This window comes from Arvicola amphibius, chromosome 3 (assembly GCF_903992535.2).
Source record: "Arvicola amphibius chromosome 3, mArvAmp1.2, whole genome shotgun sequence".
Lineage (NCBI taxonomy): Eukaryota > Metazoa > Chordata > Mammalia > Rodentia > Cricetidae > Arvicola > Arvicola amphibius.
In genome coordinates this window covers 38,384,526-38,405,532 of record NC_052049.1, presented here as the reverse complement: position 1 = coordinate 38,405,532, position 21,007 = coordinate 38,384,526, and the positions used below count along the sequence as shown (strand labels likewise).

At 42.4% G+C, this 21,007-nt stretch overlaps 1 protein-coding gene across 1 annotated transcript in view; it reads right to left on the bottom strand.

Annotated features, from left to right (window-relative positions):
* Positions 1-867: 867 nt before the first annotated feature.
* Rab3c (RAB3C, member RAS oncogene family) overlaps positions 868-21,007 on the bottom strand; it is a 174,388-nt gene continuing 154,248 nt past the window's right edge. The window contains exons 3-4 of the mRNA XM_038323846.1: positions 19,613-19,737; positions 868-1,055 (exon numbers count right to left, since the gene is read on the bottom strand). Coding sequence (XP_038179774.1) covers positions 868-1,055; positions 19,613-19,737 — 313 coding nt within the window. The remainder of the gene's footprint in view (positions 1,056-19,612; positions 19,738-21,007) is intronic.

Here is a 21,007-nt window from a genome sequence, read left to right as displayed (position 1 = left end):
ACATTAAGTAGAAGTCTCCTCATGGGTCATGTCTCTCACATAGGCAGATGTGGGCAGAATTAGTGGGAAACTAAGTCCTGGGGTGGGTACCTCGATTGCTCTTTGTCTGGTTCCAGTCACGTGAATATTACTGACTTAGAAAACTTACAAGGGCCTTGGAAACACTTCAATTTCATTTTCTTTTCTACTTTTTTTTCCGTGATAAGAATTTTATGGTTTGTAGCTCAGGCCTACATTAACTCATCCTTCTGCCTCAGCCTCCCAAGCGCCATTGGACCCACCCCCCTTCATTTTTTTTTTAAAGAGGCACTACACCCTTCAATTACTATTAATGAAAGTGCAATGTATATACATTTCCTTATATAAACTGCCCAGACCTCTGATAGGGTCTCCAATCAAGAGCAAAAGCCCCACTCCCTTTTCAGTCAGACTAAGTTTCCTGACAACTCCCCCTGCTCACAGTGTACACACACAAGTGGTCCCTAAGTCACCATCCACACAAATGAGAGAAGCGTGATTTGAATCCAGAGTGCAAAAGTTATTTGCCGTGAAATTATAGTCTGAGGTTTCAGCAATAGCTTAACCGAGAAAAAAAAATTGCAAAAGAAATTCTAGAAGGCAAATAAATAACGAGTTACATGCAAGTACCAGGTGTTTATAGATGAACGACCCTTACAAACGTAAGGTCGAGTTTGCCACGTACTAACACGGGAAAATTGCTCAAGGTTTGAATGCATATATGGGCCACTGACATCAAAGACTTCCTTCAAATAATTGTTAGGCAGTATAAGTGGAGGCTACTAGACCATTTATAAATGCTATTTCTTGGCCTCCCTGGAGCCACTCGGAGCTCCTGTGTGGGAGATATTAGCATCCACAGTTGGGCTGCGGCGGGGGAGGCGTTTCCTTGAGTCTCGTGCTCTGCTTCGCAGCGGTGATTGCTGGGTCAGTCTCCATGCTCTCCGACATTTTGTCACAGATGATGTCCACGAGGCGCTCGAAGGTTTGCTTCACGTTCACGTTATCCTTGGCGCTGGTTTCAAAAAACTCAAACCCTGGAGGAAACACAGAAACAGCTCCGTCATTGCACGTTTCTGGAGTTCAGCGGACTCAGTTACGGTTTTTGAATGAGGATGGGGTGATGAGGGGAGATGTGGTCTATGCTGATGTGGTAGCTCCACAGGCGGTGCGACCCACTGGACATGAATACAGGGTCGTAAAGCGGGATTGATGGCGCCCACCCTATTTGTCGTTACTGTTTTATTGATGCTGCCAGCAAGGGCGAGGAGATTTTTATGAAAAGAACTCAAAAGTATCATTAAGAACATTATTATTGCCGGGCGGTGGTGGCGCACGCCTTTAAATCCCAGCACTTGGAAGGCAGAGGCCGGTGGATCTCTGTGAGTTTGAGGCCAGCCTGGACTACAGAGCAAGTTACAGGATAGGTTCCAAAGCTACACAGAGAAATCCCGTCTCAAAAACAACAAAACAAAACAAAATTTAAAATTAATTAATTAATTAATTAAAAAATAAAAATATCATTAAGAACCCTCCCCGGCCAGGCCAGTCCACTGACACTAACGCCTTCCTGCTGCTCCTGGTATTATCCTAACTCTTGGCTGTTGGCTTGACTGGGCGTGTCTGATGAGATGGCAAAACCTCTGACTTAGCCGAAGAATTGATGTCGTGATTGTGAGGTGGTGAAGGGTACGGGTGGGGTTGAGTTGGTGCGACTCCGTTACTCATGGTGTGTCCTGGGTACTGTATCTTCCCCCAATTACTCCGTGCTTCTGTTTCCCGACCACCACAGAGTGAATTGTTCTGCTCAGCCACAAGACTGACTCTTCTGGAAAAACAGAGCCATGCAGCTTCCTCCTCCCTTAGCTTCTTTTGTCTGGCCAGCATGTGACTTAGACTTTCATTCTTTTCTCATTTCTGCATTCTCTCTCTCTCTCTCTCTCTCTCTCTCTCTCTCTCTCTCTCTCTCTCTCTCTCTCTCTCTCTCAGTGAAAGGTTTAGAAAAGACACTTTGTATTCTACTGAGAGAGGGACTATGAGGTTCCCACACATTCAGGTTCTAACTTTTTCTGTCTGTCCAGTGGCTGCCGGTCATGGGTCTAAGGAAAGACTTCATGTACTGTATCTAACGGACCGCGAGGTGGCGCAAAAGAGTCACCGGAATTCCCTTGGCCGGTTTCAACCTCAGGAGTTTTCATCCAACAGTCAGGCAGGTCTTCCTAGCACTGCTCTGACTCTCTGGTGGGGCCTGACTTCACCCTCACCTGCCTGTCTATGGCAGTAAAGTTTTTGAATCAATGGGAAAGGGAACAATAAATTTCAAATGAGCAACAAAACTACAGGGGGGACAGAAACCGCGGGGGGGCGGGGGGGAGGGGACCCGCAATCCCCACTTCCGGGATGTGCCTGGCTGGAAGCAGCCTCCCTGTGCAACTCTGCACACAATGTTATCATTCCATTGTTTGCATTCACATTCCACTGGCTGTGCTTGCCAGTCAGTTGCCATGGCAACTTCCCCACTTGGCCAGCCAGAGATTGGTATGGTCCGCTGGGGAGAATGTTGATTTAGGATGTGTTGGGCAGAACGCAGAAAGCCTTTTCTAATCCATTCTCAATTTTACACCCTATAAATCCTTCTGGTTGCATCTGGTCCTATCTCAGAGGAGACACAAAGATTCAAAATTATTAAATCCAGTGATTTTTTTTTAAAATGCCTGGTTCCTGGTACCATAATAAAAAATATAACCGAATACTTCGCATCTATGTCCAAATACCCCCCATAACTACAAAACAAACCAAACAAAAATTACTTATTTTCTGAAGGAGAAATGAAAGAGAAAATGAATGATTTTTAAGAGTTACAATTTCTAATTTTTAGACAGTGCTATTTGATCAGATGATTAAACACAGGTTGCGTTTCAGCTACTGCCCTGACAAGATCTGAGCGAGTTATTGCAGGGCTGGGAGGTTAATCATCAGTAGACTGAGGTTCTAGAAAATGGTGCGAGGTATTTCTGTCCACCTTTGGCTTCCGTTTCTCTTTTATTGTTTTATTGTCGGCACAATGGTCCTGTTACCCTCTTGCAGTGGACGTTTCTTTATCCTCAGACAAGGCCAGCTGGTAGGGGCAGTACTGAATTTCCTAATGTCAGCACGGTCCCTAGGGTTGGATCATTCACTTTCCCACTGGATCCAGACCAAAGCGAGGCAAGCACCCTCTGAGCAATGTCAAAGCTTAATTATCGGAGCTCTTTTGCCTGGTATTTTCTAGGGGCTGGAGCTTTTGTCCCAGGATCAATGGGAACGGACATCATTTCGGAAGGGTCCAATGATACAGTGAAGAGGTAAGGTCTTTGAATGAAACTTTGGAGGAAAAACAATTGTGAATTTGGGACAAAGCCAGGATGTGGCTACAGTGTCAGCTCTGCCGTCATTTCAGCCGGCACTTCTGCCACACGTTAGTGTGACTGGGAGAGGGCCAGACTTGAAGCACTGAGCCACTGCTCACCCCCTCCCCTGCCCCCTTTGTCAAAGGTAACTCCTTTATCTGGGCCTTAAGCCACCTTATGCCGCTGCTGTGTACGTTGGGAATAGTAACATGATTTCTGACCACAAAAATCAAAAATGTCCTGAACGCCTCCACATCATGGGGGCATCCTAGGAGCAGGCGGTTACTCGGAACAGAATATCTAGGAGACCCGCGTGCTAGGACAGCATTCTTTTCTCCAGCATGGTGAGGAGGTCAGCATACAATGAGAATGTGGGGACTGCCAGTCCAAGTACCTTGGCAGCCACTGTCAACATGCTAGGTTTTTAATCCTCATCGTTTTCGTTTATTTATTTTACTTTATTGTATATGGTCATGTATGTATGTGAGTGTGCATGTATGCTGCGCATGTGTGGAGGATCGAGGACAACAAGCAAGAATCTGTTCTCTCCTACCATGTGGGGACTGAACTCAGGGCATCATGTTTGACAGCAAGTTCTACCTTGCGACTTTGACATACTAGATCTGATACTATGAGTGAATTTTGATCTCAAAGCTTTCTTTTATGATTTATTATCTTTGCTTCATCTGTCTTACAGCATTATTATGACCCTGAAATGGGAAAATGCCGGTGAAGGCACCAAGCACGCTGGAAAGTGTGACGGCAGCAGTGTTAGGGACAACAAATGGGCATTTTTCTAGCGGTCAGCACTGCGCAGAGAATACGGGAAGCACCTGGAATATTTCTAACTTATTTCATCCATGGGCTGGCACCAATTTTTCTAGTTTTCTGATTAAGGAAAATGAAAGCCCAAAATGGATGGGTGATTTGTTTAAACATTCCCTCGGTTGGCTGGTAAGTGGTAGAGGGACAGCACCAATTAATCACCTGCAGGCTTCCCCACCTTTCCGTGTGGCCTCAAGATGGGAACTACTATTTTGTTGCAGTTAAATCAACAGTCCTAGGGCAATTAGTAATTCGCATACACTTTCATTAATTTAAATAGTTTGAAGGTGATTAAACAGACCTGAGAGTGTCAGCGAACCGAAGAATACATTCTTCTAACAATTTAAAATACCCGATGGGATTATGGAAGCCACATTGTTTTATGGCCTAGAAACGAACAGCTACAGAAGGTTCTGAAAATGAAACTGCTTTTCAGTGACCGCAGCATAAGTCTATCATAAAGCATGAGGTTTAAACAGCGGGGGCACAAGAACGCAATCCCAGCTTTTAGTGGTCTGTAACTTAGCCGTTTAGATCGGGGGAAATGGGAGTTTATCATGCAACCCGGACTTCTGTGTCCATTTGAAGCACAAAGATGAAACCTCTCTGGGAGGAGCCATTCACGTCCCCTACCTGTGTCCAGGCATGTTTAAACTCACACGCACAGATGGAAGCAATGGAGCCTTTATTCTTGTAGGAGCTCCAGGGACTCTTTGATTTTACCTCCCAGTAGCTTAGTATTTTTACCTCAGCTACCTGGACAAGACTTCTTGTTCTTGGTAGCATTTACCCACCAAGATCAGCAACACACCAGTCAAAGGAGCCCTAACTAAGGGTCTTAGAAAACCCTTTTCTAAGTTTGTTTCCAGTTCACTGCTGAGGAAAGTGTAGATCATCACCATCAAGTTGACCAAGGTCACATAGGAAGCCTGGCAGAACCCCTGACAAAGTCACTGTTTTAGCTCCTTGCCCTGGACACCTGCCCCTTATGCCACATGCTCGACCATTAGTAATGACACCATGTGTCTTCATCAGCTGAGTAGAGGATGCCCTCAGTGAAGCACCGGGGAGCTGACCATGCCTTCGCATCCTCCTTGTAGAAGAACATTTCCAACTGCTCTCTGGCAGAGGCAGCATTGCTCCAAACACAGAAGAACGCATGTCCCAGCCAGCACATTCCTGCCTGGGAGTTCTGGGTCTGGCCTAGAAAGAACAATTCTTGAGCTTTCTAAAACCCATGACAGGTGTACCCAGACACTAATTAAGTCCAACCCATTTGTTATCACCTCTGTATAGCTGAAGCAGCAGCCAGCTATCTGGAAGGATACTGTTGGTGAGCCGGGGCATCACAAACCCTGGGTTTTGTGGCTAGTGTCACAGGCCTGGCCTGCTGCCATGGTTCTCTACCCCATTCCTTGAAGGTCCTTTCGGGAAAAGCTCAGAGAAGCCTGGTACTTTTTCAGATGGCTACATACCAGGAAACAAAGCCAGGGCCATGAGGCCAAAGGCATGCTGCTCATGGAGGGGACAGGCTCTAGGCTGTCACTTTGCCATGAAGAGTACTGAAATGTCACTGCGCCCTACTGTTATTGCCCTGTGTTAGCCACTGTTCCAATATTGAGTATTAAACCATTTCTCCCTCAGACCCTTTGTCCGGTGAGTTTATTCAATTTTGTAAACGATATTAAATGTCCTCCCAAAGGTTAATAGTTTCATCATATAGTAAAACACTATTTTTCACTATAGCAGGTTTCTTTTTATTAACCCCAGGAAAGAAGTGCTGACCACTATCTGGGCTCTCTGACCCCTCAGGTTTGAGAGAAAATCATAATTACATCCCGCCCCCCCATACCTTCTAAAACTGTACTGTAGCAATCATTTCATGTTTACCAGGCAACTGTGTACGTTCTTGACGTTTCTCCGATCTCATCTTCCATTTCTTCATTGAGTTGCAGCTACAGAATCTCATCTTCACTTTCCCCGTGGACTCGGATGAATCAGAACTGCAGGAAAAGGTCACTGGGCTGCCAGGCAGGTGACAGTGGGCCAGAAATAAGGACTTCAAAGCAGCAGGACCAACTGTCATATTAGCTGGTCCCATGCTGGGGCCCAGCCAGAAGACAGACTTTAGGAGGGGGAAGGGATGAGGGTTTGACCCACTTCCCTGAAGAATGGCCAAAGAAAGAAGCCGGAAGCTGGAACCGGAGCTTGGCCCAAGGCTAATGTTGATAAAAATAGACAACAAAATGGACAGGTCTTTCACGCCCCGAGTTCCGGTTGCTAGCCAGCGTTAACCAGATGGTGGGATTCAGAGCCTAGACAAGGGTCATCATACGGTGTTGAGGAATGTTGACCTACATAGAAAAGGTCTCCTTCCTGCCCTTAACCTTCCACATTCTAGTTTCGCCTCCTTCAGAGCCAGAAATGCTCAGATTCCATCATTGAAAAGAAAGGGGTTGCCCAAGTTTGCTGGAGTTGAGTCTGCACAGGCTATAGGAATTTCTCATTCTCCGTTGGGTGAAGTTCTGTAGCTGGGCATTCACTCCGTACCTTCTCAGATGTCCCCCAGTTCTCAGACCTGCACCTCCACATCCAAACCTCCACTTCTACCAAGCTTGTCCCTTCCACATCTGGTAAATGACTCAAAGGCTACCCCCACTGCATCTCTTCCCATATGAATCTCCCTGAATCCTCCCTGAACCCTGCTGTGCATCTTCTCTCCCCAGCCAAAACAGAGTTCGCCGAGTGCTGCATCTGGTGCCAAGACCTTGGATTTTTAGTTAGGATTTTCCCTGTTTACCATCAAGGTTGGGGACTGTCATTAAACCCTGGAGTCCTCACCCCAATGAGCCCATGTCTGACATATTTGACAGAGCTCCTCTCTGGCTGACCACTGTCCTTGCCCTTCCTGTTGTCTCTGACATGAAACCTGTGTTTTAATTGTCAACTGTCTTTGCACTTTTCTTTAGATTTCTTGGTATCAACATCTGTATCCTTGGTGGGGAAGAGGCAGCTGCACAGAAAAGGGCTTCTTTGTTCGAGAGAACGTCAAAAGCATCCCACTGCTTTTGCAAAAGTCTTTCTCTATGTACCCGATGTACAGCAAATCATGTTTAAATCTCACACCTGATTGCTTCACTAATTAATTATTTATCTCACTTGCTCATCCCCTGTAGCCATTTCAGTCTGAAGTCTCCCAGAAAGAGCTGAGTTCCGTTGGATAATAGCTCTAAGGTCTTGCCTGGCGAGCCAACTCACCCTGAACAGTTCCAGCTCCCTGGTAATTCTTTTCTAGTATATATTTGGAATTTAATTACGGGTTTATACCAGTTACGAAAGTTATATAAGTAAAATTCAGCAAAGCAGTCATTTTGAAGCATTTTAAAATGCTGCACCAACACTAGAACCCAATTCTAGAACATTTTCATGACACCCAAGAGGAATTCTGCATCCAATGAGCAAGTCTCTGTCCATTCCCTGACGGCCCCCTCTACTAAGTTCATTTTGCTCTCCAGTTAAATTGTTCATCCCATATGGAATTCTTGGAAGTATCTGACACAGCATCTAGTAGAAGCAGGTGTCCAGCAGATGTTAGCTAATTACAGGATTGATTGCTATTAATTGATTGGGAGAAGCTGGTGGATTGGAAATGGCGGAGAAGAGAATCACATATTCCTTTGTTCTCTGTTATAAAGGGACTGAACTTGTAAATAATTTGTCAGCTCTATTATTTCTAGATGGAGTTTACCAAGCATGGAATTCCATAATATTTCCTTTCAGGTTTGCTCCATGGGGAATATGTTTTATCAAAAAAAAAATCCAAAACATTTCTATTTACCCATGAGGAGAGGTGTTTCTGAAAAATGGGAAGAAGTGTAGAATTGTTCCACTCCCACTAATAACTCTGGACTTTTTTTCCAAAATATAAAGTCTCTAAACGTGTAGGAAAGCTAAGTGTCTCTTGGGTTAGCTTTCAGAGAGATAAGGGCCATTCACAATGCAAGAGCTACTGCTTGTATGCGATAAGTGTCACACATTTCCAAGTAGAATTCTTTCCTTTAAGACCATCACACATTTTCTTTGCAACTCCTTAACATTTCATTAGGCTTTCAATTATAAAGGAGATAATTTCCACCTCAGCTTATCAATGAACTGTCAACATGAACATTAATAGCTGTTCTTTGTAAAAGATTTTCAGTTTGTAATAGTATTTATATGCATTATAAATTAGCAAGCTATACTTTTTGTAAGTGGTGCCCATGAAACAGAGCAGTAAATCTAGTACATTTTCAAGTAACAGAGCCTGAACTAATGAGGTTTCATTGTGACATCCATAGATGGGAAATCTGTGGGAATCACTGTACTGTGTACTTTACATGAATTTTCTTGCTTTGGATCCAGACTATATGAAGTAGCGCCTTTAAAATATTCATTTTACAGTAGAAAAATATAGATATGTCACACATATGGAATGAAGGGTCCAAGAATAAGAATGTAAAAAATGTAGATTCCAGAAATAAGGATGTAGAGATGAAGAAATAGAAAGTTGTAAGCCTAGGAAAATGAGAGCAGGCTGTCAGCAGCCTTCTCAGAGCTTGAGGATTGACTGTTAACAGTGGGTTACTCCGCTTTACAACCCATAGCTCTATTTCCAAGGCCAAAGCATCTCTCTGCAAACTGAGAGGTAGCCTACGGATATGAGCTGAGTCAACTTTTAGGAGATAGATATATGACCTCTGGGTTATGCATTATCCCTGTTATATGAACCTGGCAGCATCAAAGAGGAGTGCACAGGTCTCCAGAAAACACTACTTGGAAGTACCAAGGAAGACAATAGATTAAGTACAAATACTAGTTTAACTGGAAGACTCTGTAAACGGAGATTATAAAGAAAGGCAACCTGTATCTGCGTTTTACCTCAAGATAAAATTTCCTTTGTTTAGACCTAATGCTTGGTACACCTTACTATAAGAAGGTGGGTTCAGGAACCGGCATTTGCCACAGCCTTACAAAGTTCATCTCTGGCTGTGGTCTCAGCTACCTGATAAGCTTTTTGTGCCCCATGGAGATTATTTATTTTATTTTATTTTTTCCTGCAATCTGGTTTCTGAAATAAAGTTTGCTTCTGGTTTATTAGACTTTGGTGGTCTGCCCCCATGTTTGCATGGCCCCCTGGACCCAACATGGAAAATTAAGGCCAGGATTAAAGTCTGGCTCCCCAGGTCATGCTCTTTCCTCTAGGATGTTCCTAATGTCTGGTTTATGTCTTCTGTCAGTGCTAGATCCAAACATTACAGAATAGCCTCTGTGGGCTTCTAAAAACAGTCATGGTGACTCTATGCTATGCTTTAATGTTCAGCAATTATTGCCGGTATATACTGATTTACAGAGTGACGGCTTTCATAAAGATATTTTCATGCAACTATGTCTGGTCCTTTTAGCCAAATTTACCCTGTTAGCAATTCCTAAAAGTCAGAAAATTCTTACTAAAACCTCAGTCTACCTCCATTCACAGGTAGCTCAGGCTGTCCAGAGTAGACATTAAAAGTTATGCCAAGCTTTACTTGAATGAGTTTCCCTTTTATGGTGGTAAATTCTGAAAGTTGCAATTATTTCATCTCTTCTCTTGACAGTTTATATTTAGAAAAAAATTCTGTGGAAGCGAATGATTTGCTCTTCGGACCCTGGCAGATGAGAAGGTAATGAAGGTTCTCAGTCTTTAGAATTCTTCCTCTAAACAATCACTTCCTTGTCTAATAAAACCAATCTGGGTGATTGGAAACTAATTAAAGTTAAAGGCAAAAGAGAAAGCCAGAAGAGGGTGTGGTGTCTAGACAGAGGAGGAAAGTCTCCTTGAAAGCCTTCACAGATGAAATACCACGTATGTGCATGGGGAAGGAGCATCCACCAACATCAAATAGAGTGTCCTGAGAGGGGGGTTGGGCCTGAGAGACCAGAGAGACCTGCTGAGAATAAAGTTAGTAAGTGCCACAAAGTGCACACAGCAGACAACCTTCAGAAGCAACTCACCCACACAACCTTAACAATGACTTTTGGGGAGTCTGGGACCCTAGTAAACACAGTTAGCAATCTACAAGAGCAACTCACCACAAACAGCCCTACCAATGACTTTTGGGGAGACTGGGGCCCTTTCAAAAATCCATAAAGGATCAAGGTTGCCTCTTAGATTTTCAGCATGGGGGGCATAATCTGTCTCTTACCGGACTATCAGGGAATAATGGAGAGGATCTACAGAAGGGGAAGGGGAAAAAGCCAGGGCAAGAGGGCAATCGCTGTCCACTGCAATCTAGAAGACAGAAAACGGGGCCTGTATAAAACTGCGTGGGTGTAGCTTTGCCTGCACACTCCAAGAGGATGAGAGAGCCTGTCCTACTCAATGGCATTTCCCTTAATGTCATATGCCTGCCACTAGAAGCAATCGCTAGAATAAGAAAACATCATCGGGACAGTTTGGCTGACAATTTGTTAAGGGTTGCTATTTTTAAATTTCAGAACAGTATTTAGTAAATTACATGAGATATTCAACATTAATATAACAGGGTTTATGTTGGATGTAGGCTGATTTAACTGTACTGAGCATGTTAAACGAAGACTCCACTAATCTATGATGTTTGATAGGCTAAGTGCACTAAAATCATTTCTAGTCTCTATAATGTTTTCAGATTACTGTTAAGTTTATTGGGACATACTACCATGGTTAAGTCAAACACATCTGTATTCATAAAAGTGTAACATTTATATTTCTTGGGGGTAAATAATAATAACACACATTTTTTAATTAGAAATCAGTCCCCCGTCAGTTATGTTAGTGGGGTTTATTCTCTACTGCTCTCAGTTATGATAATTTTACTCTGAGAGAGAAAAGTCATACCCACTAGTGTGTAAAGCTAATAAACAGATCTGGACCTCTGCCAGCTGCATCAGAACATCCTGGATTTGAGCCTTTTCAAATTTCAACGCTGAACACATCGAACTCATAGAGATGAGCTTTGTTTGTTTGCTTGTTTTTTTTTTTTTACATGTGAGCTGGTATTTAAAATGGTAATTAAAATGCTATTTACATTTCTTATATCCAACTTTAAAATGTTAGTAACATTGTTCTTAGCACTTTGTGCTATTTAAAAAAGAAACACAAGATCAGCAGTTTATACAGATAGCTATTATCTATCTATTATCTATCTATCTATCTATCTATCTATCTATCTATCTATCTATCTATCTATCTATCATCTATCATCTATCTATCTATGTATCATCTAACTATCTGTCTGTCTGTCTATCTATCTATCATCTATCTATCTATCTATCTATCTATCTATCTATCTATCTATCTATCTATCTGTTTTATTTGTTTGTTTTCAAGACAGGGTCTATCTTTGCCACCTTGGCTGGCCTGGAACTCACTCTGTTGTCCCGGCTGGCCTCAAACTTACAGGAATCCACCTGTCTCTACCTCCTGAGTGCTGGGATTAAAGGCCTGTGCCACCACCACCTGGCTTATACAAATCTTTATTACCTGGAACCAGATTCATTTTAAATATCATTTTAAATATTTAAATATTTTTAAATAAAAAGATATAATGTGTGTAGGATCAAGAAGGGAAAATTAGTCAGATTATCCTGAGATAAAGAACCAACATGGGTTCTGAGTCAGATTCAAGGAAGAAAACAAGAGGATGCACACATAGGATGAGAGACTGAAGATCTTCGGTGAAAACACAGTTTTGTATACTGTGGCTCTTGGAAGGAATGGGGATTTCCCGGAGCCAAATATTGATTTAAAATAGTAAGAAAGAGCCTAGAAAAGGCTACACAGGTTAGTTTTGTTGACTATAGAAAGTTATGGTAAGTACAGGGGTTTGCAAAGGTCTTGGGGAGTGTGTGAGTTTGAGCCCTGACATCAAAGAGAAAATTTGGTATATTACTTAAAGGTATTGCAGGGTGTGGTGCCTGAGCCAGGCTAGACTACTTGTTATTCAAAGGGCAAGTCTTTTGAACTTGGAGGGAGAGCTGTGTATGTTTATTGGGATGTGAGCATCAGCAGGAACCATCCTGAGCAACGTGGGATGCATAGGACGTATGGTCTTTCTAGTCATGAAGAATATTCTCTGAGGAATGAGTTTCAGTTGCCAGTAAGGAGGACAGGGATCCCTAGAATTATGAAACATAGATCAAGAGCTAAGAAGACACGGCAAACTCAAAGCACCAGGAAGAGGGAACAGAAGTCTCTTCCTTTACTAATACGCAGATGTAACTATATCTAAGTATACCCAACACATAATAGAGTACCCTTGACCTTTTTTCTACCTCCTGGGAAAGCTTAGCCAGAAAGAATGTGAGCCAGCGGAAACAATGGCGGGGTGTCTGCATGTCTCCACAGACAACTATGTGCAGCCAGGTACTTAGAACATTTAAATAGCGTTGCCGGGACTCCCTGCCAATTCCAGAAGTTGGCAATCCCTTTCTTTCATAAACATTGCAATTAAGATTTAAATAAATTCTTAAAAACGGCTGAAGAGCAGTCAGCGCAAATGTGAGGCAGGTGGTTTGAGTTGTAAAAATAGATGTTGGCGCGATGCTGTGCGCCATTAGAGCGGCGGACTCTTCAACCCGGTTTTATTGTGGAATTGTTCTGCAAGGGCAAAAGAGAAAACAATTTTTCTTTAAGTGGAAGGGTTGAAAATCATCCTTCATTAAACAGGAGTGCCTGAAGGCAATGTTATGGTCTCAGCTTGAAAAATGACCAAGATGAGAGTGTGCCTGTCACTGGCTGCTTATGGGTCTGCAGTTTTGGTGCTGTGGCTACTAAATGACCTTTGGCAAGTAGAACGTGCACTGTTATGAGAAGCTGATGGTTATGAAATGAGATTAGGGGTGTGTGTGTGTGTGTGTGTGTGTGTGTGTGTGTGCGCGCACGCGCACTAAACCACTGAAACAGTAGTTGACAATGTGACCATAGAGAGTCTCGGTGGCTGGATCTTGTGATTTGCCTTGCTTTCTCATGTAAATTTCTTATGTCTTACAAGAATAGATAACGGAAGCAACTTTTCAGAAGTTTACGTAATTTCATAGAAAAGAACAGGAGTGGCTACTTGCATTATGCAACATTAAGTCCCCATGCTGCTAAAGGACGTTCAAGTTTCCATTGCCCTGCCACTGTCTGTGAGTCAAAGCTACGGAAGCCTTTAGACTGTCATCTTGAGGGGTGTCTGTCCTCAGGGCTGCATATATGTGTTTGTGTGTCCACGCTGCCAAGGAATGGACTCTCACGGTTTTGGTCAGTTTGACATGTACGTAGGTGCTCTAATCTCATTTGACCAATTTGTTGCATCAGATGGGCCTCTGGGCATGCTCTTGATTGCTAATTGACTTAGGAAGGCCCAGCTGACTGTGGCTAGTACTGCCTTGGTTAGGCTGGCCTGGTTTATATGGAAAAGGTATCTGAACAACCCAGATTGGAAACACCTGTGTCTAACCAATGATGAGTGCTCAACAACACTGACTGGAAAAATGAAAGGTTGAAGGAATGAACAAAGGAAAATCATCCTGTATCACCTTCCCAAATTTCATTGTGAACCAGCTGCCGCCCTTGTCCATCAAGATGCAATCTCATGGCGTGACTCCTTGGCAGTTCAGGAAGAATTCTTGGCTTTTTGGTTTTAGCTCAACGGATTTTAATGAAGTCCCAGTGGACTTTGAATCCTTACTGGATTGATGAACAAGAACTCAGCCCACAATCTCTTTTTTGGATTTCCCCTGTCTCCTTGAAAATGTCTGTACCGATTTGATGGGTTTATTTTGAAGGAGAAAAATTGAACATGAGTGAGACTGTATTTAGGAGAATTCATTCTCAGTAAAAACCAAATCCTGACTTCTGTCATGGGATCATGGAATCATTGGATGATCACAGGACTCAGGAGAAGAGCTAAAATAGACTTACTAGTCACATACCCTGAGTTTCTCTTGGGCTTTAAGATGAAACAAAATCCAGTGAAAATCTCTTCCATAACTCAGAGTTATAATGTCTGGAGTAGAGCTTAGCCCTCAGGGACAGATGGCTGTGATCATTTTCCCTGGTGGGTGTTAATTAGGGTCAGCCCAAAGGTCCCAAAAGCTCAGAGCTCCCACAGGCGGACAACTGTACACACAGTTCCTTCCGTTCTCTCTCCTACCTTGATTAGCAATGAGAGCCGGTATTTTCAAAGTAAAAGTCAGTACCCTGGGGTCACCAGGCTCAGTTACAACTAGAATTCGGGTTATTGAGGTTCAGAGATAGTCTTTCCCAACTAGATGGTGATGATGCTTCATATCCTTCAGGTCTCTTTTCTTCAAGGACACGGGAGCCCAGGAGAAATAGTCTATAGAGGCAAGTCCCATCTGCTAGTGCTGGAATTTGCCTCTGTTGATTTATCTTTATCTTTTGGAAAACAATGACATATTCTGCCTGGTCCCCTTCACACATCCAGGGGTTCTGCTGCTTAAAAGAACACCTCATTCCACAGCTTTTCCTTTTCCTATCTTAAAAGATGATTCCCTTAAAAGAATTGTTTACTTAAGCCAGGAATTATCAAATACCCGTGGCTTAAAATTCATAGATACAGAAGGTGTCTTTCTGTATCCCTTCCAGAAGAAGCTGCCCAACCATTGCACCGCAGGCCCCTTCTTTGAGGATAAACTCACAGCTCACATCTCTGTTCTTCTTCTATTTGCTTTATGTACTCTTCATATATAGGAAAGCATTTCTGATATAGAAAACATACTTGAAGCTCTACAAACAAAGATAGACATTTCACTCCCAACCTCAACAGAGAAAGTGTTAAGAATGGTGATCAAATAAGTAACTGAAACAAACAAACAAACAAAAATATTAAATGACAAAAGAAAGGGAAGAAAATAGTTTAGCTTAGAAAGATGGTAAAATGTGTGTATATATTCTGGTTGTCGGAATGCATTATAGGGTGTCTCTGGAAGATGCGGAAATTGAGCAGTTTGGCCTCATAGACCATAGAATTACTTGAATGCAAAGTCACTGGGGATTTTATTCATTATTTGCCTTATTAGATATATTAATATAAATTAAAACATATCAAAATTGTATTCTCAGAAACTATTAATAAATATAATTAGTTCTTTCTGGGAAGAACTTTAATTTCTCTTTAGTGTTTCTTTGACTTGTGTTGGGTGACTTAGGTAGGCATCCTTTCCCCCAAAGATGATAAAAACAGTTAAAGTACTAAGCTTCTCGCTTTGGTTTCAAGGCAACACAAACTCTTTTCTACTAGGTTGTGTTTTTTGTTGTTGTTTTTTTTTTCTCCCAGTAAATTAATTTTATTTGAAGAAAAATTGTATCTTTCCCTTTATCTTCACTTTTCTTTCATTGAACATTTAATGGTTTTCCTATCTAAAACTTAGGTTATGAGATGGAATCTGCTTATAGCTGACAACATTTAACTACAGAATTTTAAAATGTAAAGCATTTTATATGTTGTTACAGGTTGCACTGTAGTAGACTAGATGCTTGGAAGCACATGGGGAGAATGTCAGTCTGAGGATCATGTTCAGCTTGGGCAGGGATTCACGCTCTTCAAACATTCCCACCAGGGAAGTTAGTATGGTAAGAATAAAAATACTAATATGTGAAAGTAATATTTTTGCTTATAGTGTAACTTCCTAGGTTTTAGTTTTGAAAACTTGTGGGGAAAGGTATTCAATGTTGGTGTTGATAAATTCATTTGAAACCCCATTTCATTCAGCTGGAAGTAGAGACCTGAATCTTAATCATGGGTTCACTGCTGGGGGCGTGATTTGTCTGTTTTTAGGTTGATAAAGCCTCAGAGTGAATGAGACCTTCCAAGGAAGTGTGTAGGGAGAAGTGTGATGGGTTAGGGATGTAAGAAGCAGAGGAAGAGGAGATGGCTACCCAGGAGAGGGAACACAGTACTGGACACGCTGAAGGGATGGGGAGTGTCAGGGTTAATGATGAGGGACCACTTCTCAGGGCCAATGGAAGAAAACGTCCAGGAGAAGGACGGCAGGGCACTGTTCACTGTCCACAGTGCCACTCACAGGCTCTGTGAGGGTTGTTTCTAGAAGGTAAGGTCATCTACCAGATCAATTACCAAGTCCCCAGAATGTTATAAACACTAGTTACTAAACGTTTGGTGACCTACACATTAAATCAGACTTGCAAGAGCAGCCCATCCCCGCAAAATTACAAAGATCTCAGCTATAGTACAGTTTTGTCCAGTCTCCTCATTTGGATGAGCAAATGATACAAAGATAATAAACATCAGTAATGGAGAGTTAACCATAAACAGAGAAATAAAGCTGGTGTTTTGAATCACCTGCTGATATGTGGTAATAACCTTAAAAAAATGCCTAATCTCCAGGAAATAGAATTTTATTGTTAATATTTTAAAAATATAATCTCTCGAAAGCTTGCTATTTAGATTAAGAGAATTATTAGTTTTAGAATTGTCTCTCTGGATTTTTTTAGAGGGTGTGTAGTCATGAGGAGAATGAACCACTCATGAGGTAAATGATTCTCCAAGAAGGTACATTTGCAGGTTGCTATGACAACTGCTGAGTTTTATTGACTGAAGAGCCAAAAAAAAAAAAATCAATTAGAGACTATTTGAAGAATTTGCACAGGAGCATAAAATCTATCTGTCTCACATTTTTTTTTTTTTTTTGGTTTTTCGAGACAGGGTTTCTCTGTGGCTTTGGAGCCTGTACTGGAACTAGCTCTTGTAGACCAGGCTGGTCTCGAACTCACAGAGATCCGCCTGCCTCTGCCTCCCGAGTGCTGGGATTAAAGGCGTGCGCCACCACCGCCCGGCCTGTCTCACATTTTAAGAAACTTTCCCACATCTGTGCAGTGAATGCAGGGGGCATGTGTGTGTGTGTGTGTGTGTGTGTGTGTGTGTGTGTAACACAATTAATAAAAACACAGGGTCAGAAATTGGGGTTCAACATGAAGATCTGAAAAGCAAAACAGCCAGCCACTGACTCTTACCTCTATCTCAGTCTGAAATGGTGACCCTGCCTCCTGGAATCTCAGAAGGAGACTGTGTTGAGAGCTGTCTCCTCCTATTTTATAATCTTCTCTAGGGCTGGGATTAAAGGCATGTACCACTGGTTTCTATGGCAACTAGTGTGGCTACTGGGATGAAAGGTGTGTGTCATTGTGGCTACTGCGATTAAAGGTGTGTGTTACCATAACTTGGTCTGTAACGCTGGCTGTTTTACTTTCAGATCTTCAGGCAATCTTTATTTATTAAACGACAATTGAAATGTGTGTGTGTATGCTACTGCAAGTATCTCCGGAAGTACTTCTGTTATTCTAACATCTCTTCCATACCTGATCTTCCTCACAGCCAAGTGGTTTATTAGATGAATAAGCATAAAGTTTTTGACAATGCCTTTGAATAGCTCTTGATGTTACTCTATTTTTCCTGGAGCCAAATAGTTTTGAACTTTATTTATAAAGACAGCCTGCTTCTGTAGAGCACTTCCTTCCCCCAGGCTAATGTTTAGCTAGTTGATAAGTACAGGGCAAGCAAACAGAGCTCAAGGTAGCCACATGGGAATGCCCTCTCGAATTCCCTGTCTCTTTTACATAGAGGACACTCTCATGTCCACTCCTAACCTCCTGAGGTACTAGGAAAAGCTACCAAGTTTCTAAGACTCTCAAACACTGGTGGCGTGTGAAGAGGTCCTAGGACAGAGAATATAGAGGCTACTGAGCATTTATAGCAAGGTTAATTATCAGCCTAGTGATGTTTTCATAGCTGGTTGCAGGGAAGTCTCATGGACAGAATCCTGTAGTCATCTAGTGACAGCCTTCAGTGGAATGCTGTCACATTGATCTCACAAGGAAATCATAAAGCTTGGAGAATGGACTCTGCTCAGCTATTGAGATCTCCCAGTGGTAGACTGACCCACAGGGTCTGGCTGTGCTTCGACAGTCCATGCTTCCAATAATAGGGCAAAGCTCAGATCATCTTTGACATGGCTGTGGTCTTCAAATTTTAGGTTGTGACTCATTACTGGGATCAATGTGAGCTGAGGCAAAGTGGTGAGAGGCGACTGTGTCATCTGGTGTCAAGGTGCTTTGTGACCTCTTGGTCATCTCTCTATGTATGTGCACACTAGGTAGCAAGACCAGGATTGTCCCCAAATCAATTCACTTGCTCACACCGGGTAACTTTGCTGCTCGTTATCCTCTCAGCTTAACTTCCTTCGCTGTTGTCTGTGCTCCTCTGTGGCTCTTACTCACAAAGACTCATCTGCTTTTACTGGCTTTAATTTTTTCTTCTTCTCTATAGGGATCCTTCCAAATGAGTCTTGCTCTTTAACCCATCTTCTCGCCATCCTTTCTATCAATTGCCTCTTCCAAGCGGCACTGCCTAGCCCCACCCACCCTCTCTGTAGGTGTCTTCTCTGCTTGCTTATCCCCCACCTCCTGTCCCACTCCTGGTCCCACACGTCCACTTAGCAGTGTTCTCTGTCTACCTGTTCCTTCCCACTTTGCCCTTTGGCTTTCCTCTTGCCTCTGCCTTTTGTATCATCGACACTTCATTGACCTGTTCTGGTTTCCTTGTTAGTTTCACTGTATGTATCTTGCCATGTGATCCCACATTATCATTATTATTTGCATCCTCTCCAGTGTCTGATGCAATAGAAGACAAAGAATAGGTGTTGAATACATATGTCTTGAATCAATCAGCCGCACATCTCTCTCAAAATTCTACCAGACTCACCGTGGCAATTTCCTCGTCTGGTATGTTTTGTGTTTCAAATGGCCATTTCTAAAGCTCTGTCACATCTTCTAATTGGATATTATCTCTAAGGGTTCTGTTAAGTGGGGATAGGTTATGATATGCACCCTCAAGAGATGATACTGACCCCTAAAAAGCTTTTAAACAGTACCATGGCTCATCTCTGATGTCCTGAAGCCCAGAATCTAGGACTTGAGAACAATAATGATGATGCTAATGTACTCAAGTCAATGCGAAATGATGTGTGTGGCTTAAACAAAACAAAACGGAGAAATAGTGAGGCAGACCTGTAATTCTCATGAAATAACAATTAGAGGTTTTTTCTTTTATTTTGAGCTAAGACCAAAGTTCTTGCTATCACTTTTGTTTCTAATTGTGCTTGAATTCAACCAAAGCTACAGATAACGAGATGAAATGTACTTGTGACTTACACGGGTCTTGTTGTTTTTCAAGGTCTCTTGACAAACTTTTCGGACACACACACACACACACACACACACTCACTCTCACACACACTCCTATGACTCTCTTCAGCGTGACAATTACCAAGCTTGCTTTCTTCTTAACTTTGTGTCTTACCAAGCTGTTCTCCTAAATGCTGGCCTCTCTCGGTTGAGATGATCCGTTCATCTTCCATGTCACATTTGTTCCCAACCAGGATAACCTGGGCATTATCCCACGAGTATGTTTTGATCTGAGTTGACCTAAAAGAAAAAATAACAAGTACAAAATTGAGCAGAGGGAAATAGAAACGCATAAATTGAGAAAGAAATCCTAGAAAGAGCACAATCGTGATAAAGACAAAGCCTTGATGCTTGCCATTTGTAATTAATTATTTCAGTACAGATGTGCTCCTTGGATTCTTGCAAGGAATTGATTGACTCCGAAATCCAAGCTATATGTGCGGCTCAGTGGCAGAGGATACGAGATTATAGTATGTGCCAAGCTTTGTGCTTGACCCTAGCACAGGAGAAAGACAGTCAAGGCAGCAGGTGTTATAGCAAGGCCTATTTGTATCTAATGAGATCAGCACCACCACATCTTTTTCTCGTGGATCTACATTGGCTTATGTAATAGTTGTAAGGCTAAGCTGGCAAAAGGTCTTCCTAGTTTTAGCAGTGAAAGTTCGTTGTTTCCAGAACATTCTCAGTCCCAGGCACACTGAGGTGGTTGGTTCCTCTGTCTATAGACCGCTGCCCCGGTGACAAACACACATACAAGGGAAAATGTAGACATCACTTTCCTCACTCACACATCCACAAGGAGCAAAGGCAACCAGGGCTTTGGAAATAAAGGGAATGATAATTTAAGAATCATAGTACTGTTGTACTAACACCTCACAGTTAAGAGAAACATGCCATATTAATATAAAATAACAAGATAGTGGGCTGGCCTTGCTATGAATAGACTTCTAGAACTCAGATCAGGCCCCTAGATCATGGTACAAGCAACAGCTGGTTTTGAAACTTAGATAACAGTTGTGGTTAGTTGTCATTTGCAGCATGGTAAATCCTAGTGCTTTATGTACACCCTATTCATTTAATTCATAGACTAACTTAAGGGTAGGCTGCTGTATTCATTCACAGTGGAGGAAAATGAGGTACAGAGAGGTTAAATAATTTCTTAGATCACACAGCTTGTAAAATCGGAGAGCTGGGAAGTCTACCCAAGTGCATGTTTCTCAGTCTTGGGCCCCTAACCTGTCTTTGTTTCCTGCTACACATTAACACTTTGAGAGGTAAAGTTCTAGTGTACTGTCTGTCATTGAGAGCAGAAGCCTAGAGGAGAGGAAACCATGCTCTTTAATATTCTTCCCTTCTACTAGGTGAGAACGGCAGGATAGGCTCCGTGTGAGTATCTACCGCCAGTGGTTGACCAGGGGATGGACACTAGAATCCCAAAAAGCTGAACAAATGACAAAACTCTGAAAGGCTGGATCTGAGAAGTGCCAGGAGAGCTCAGGTGGTGTGTTTG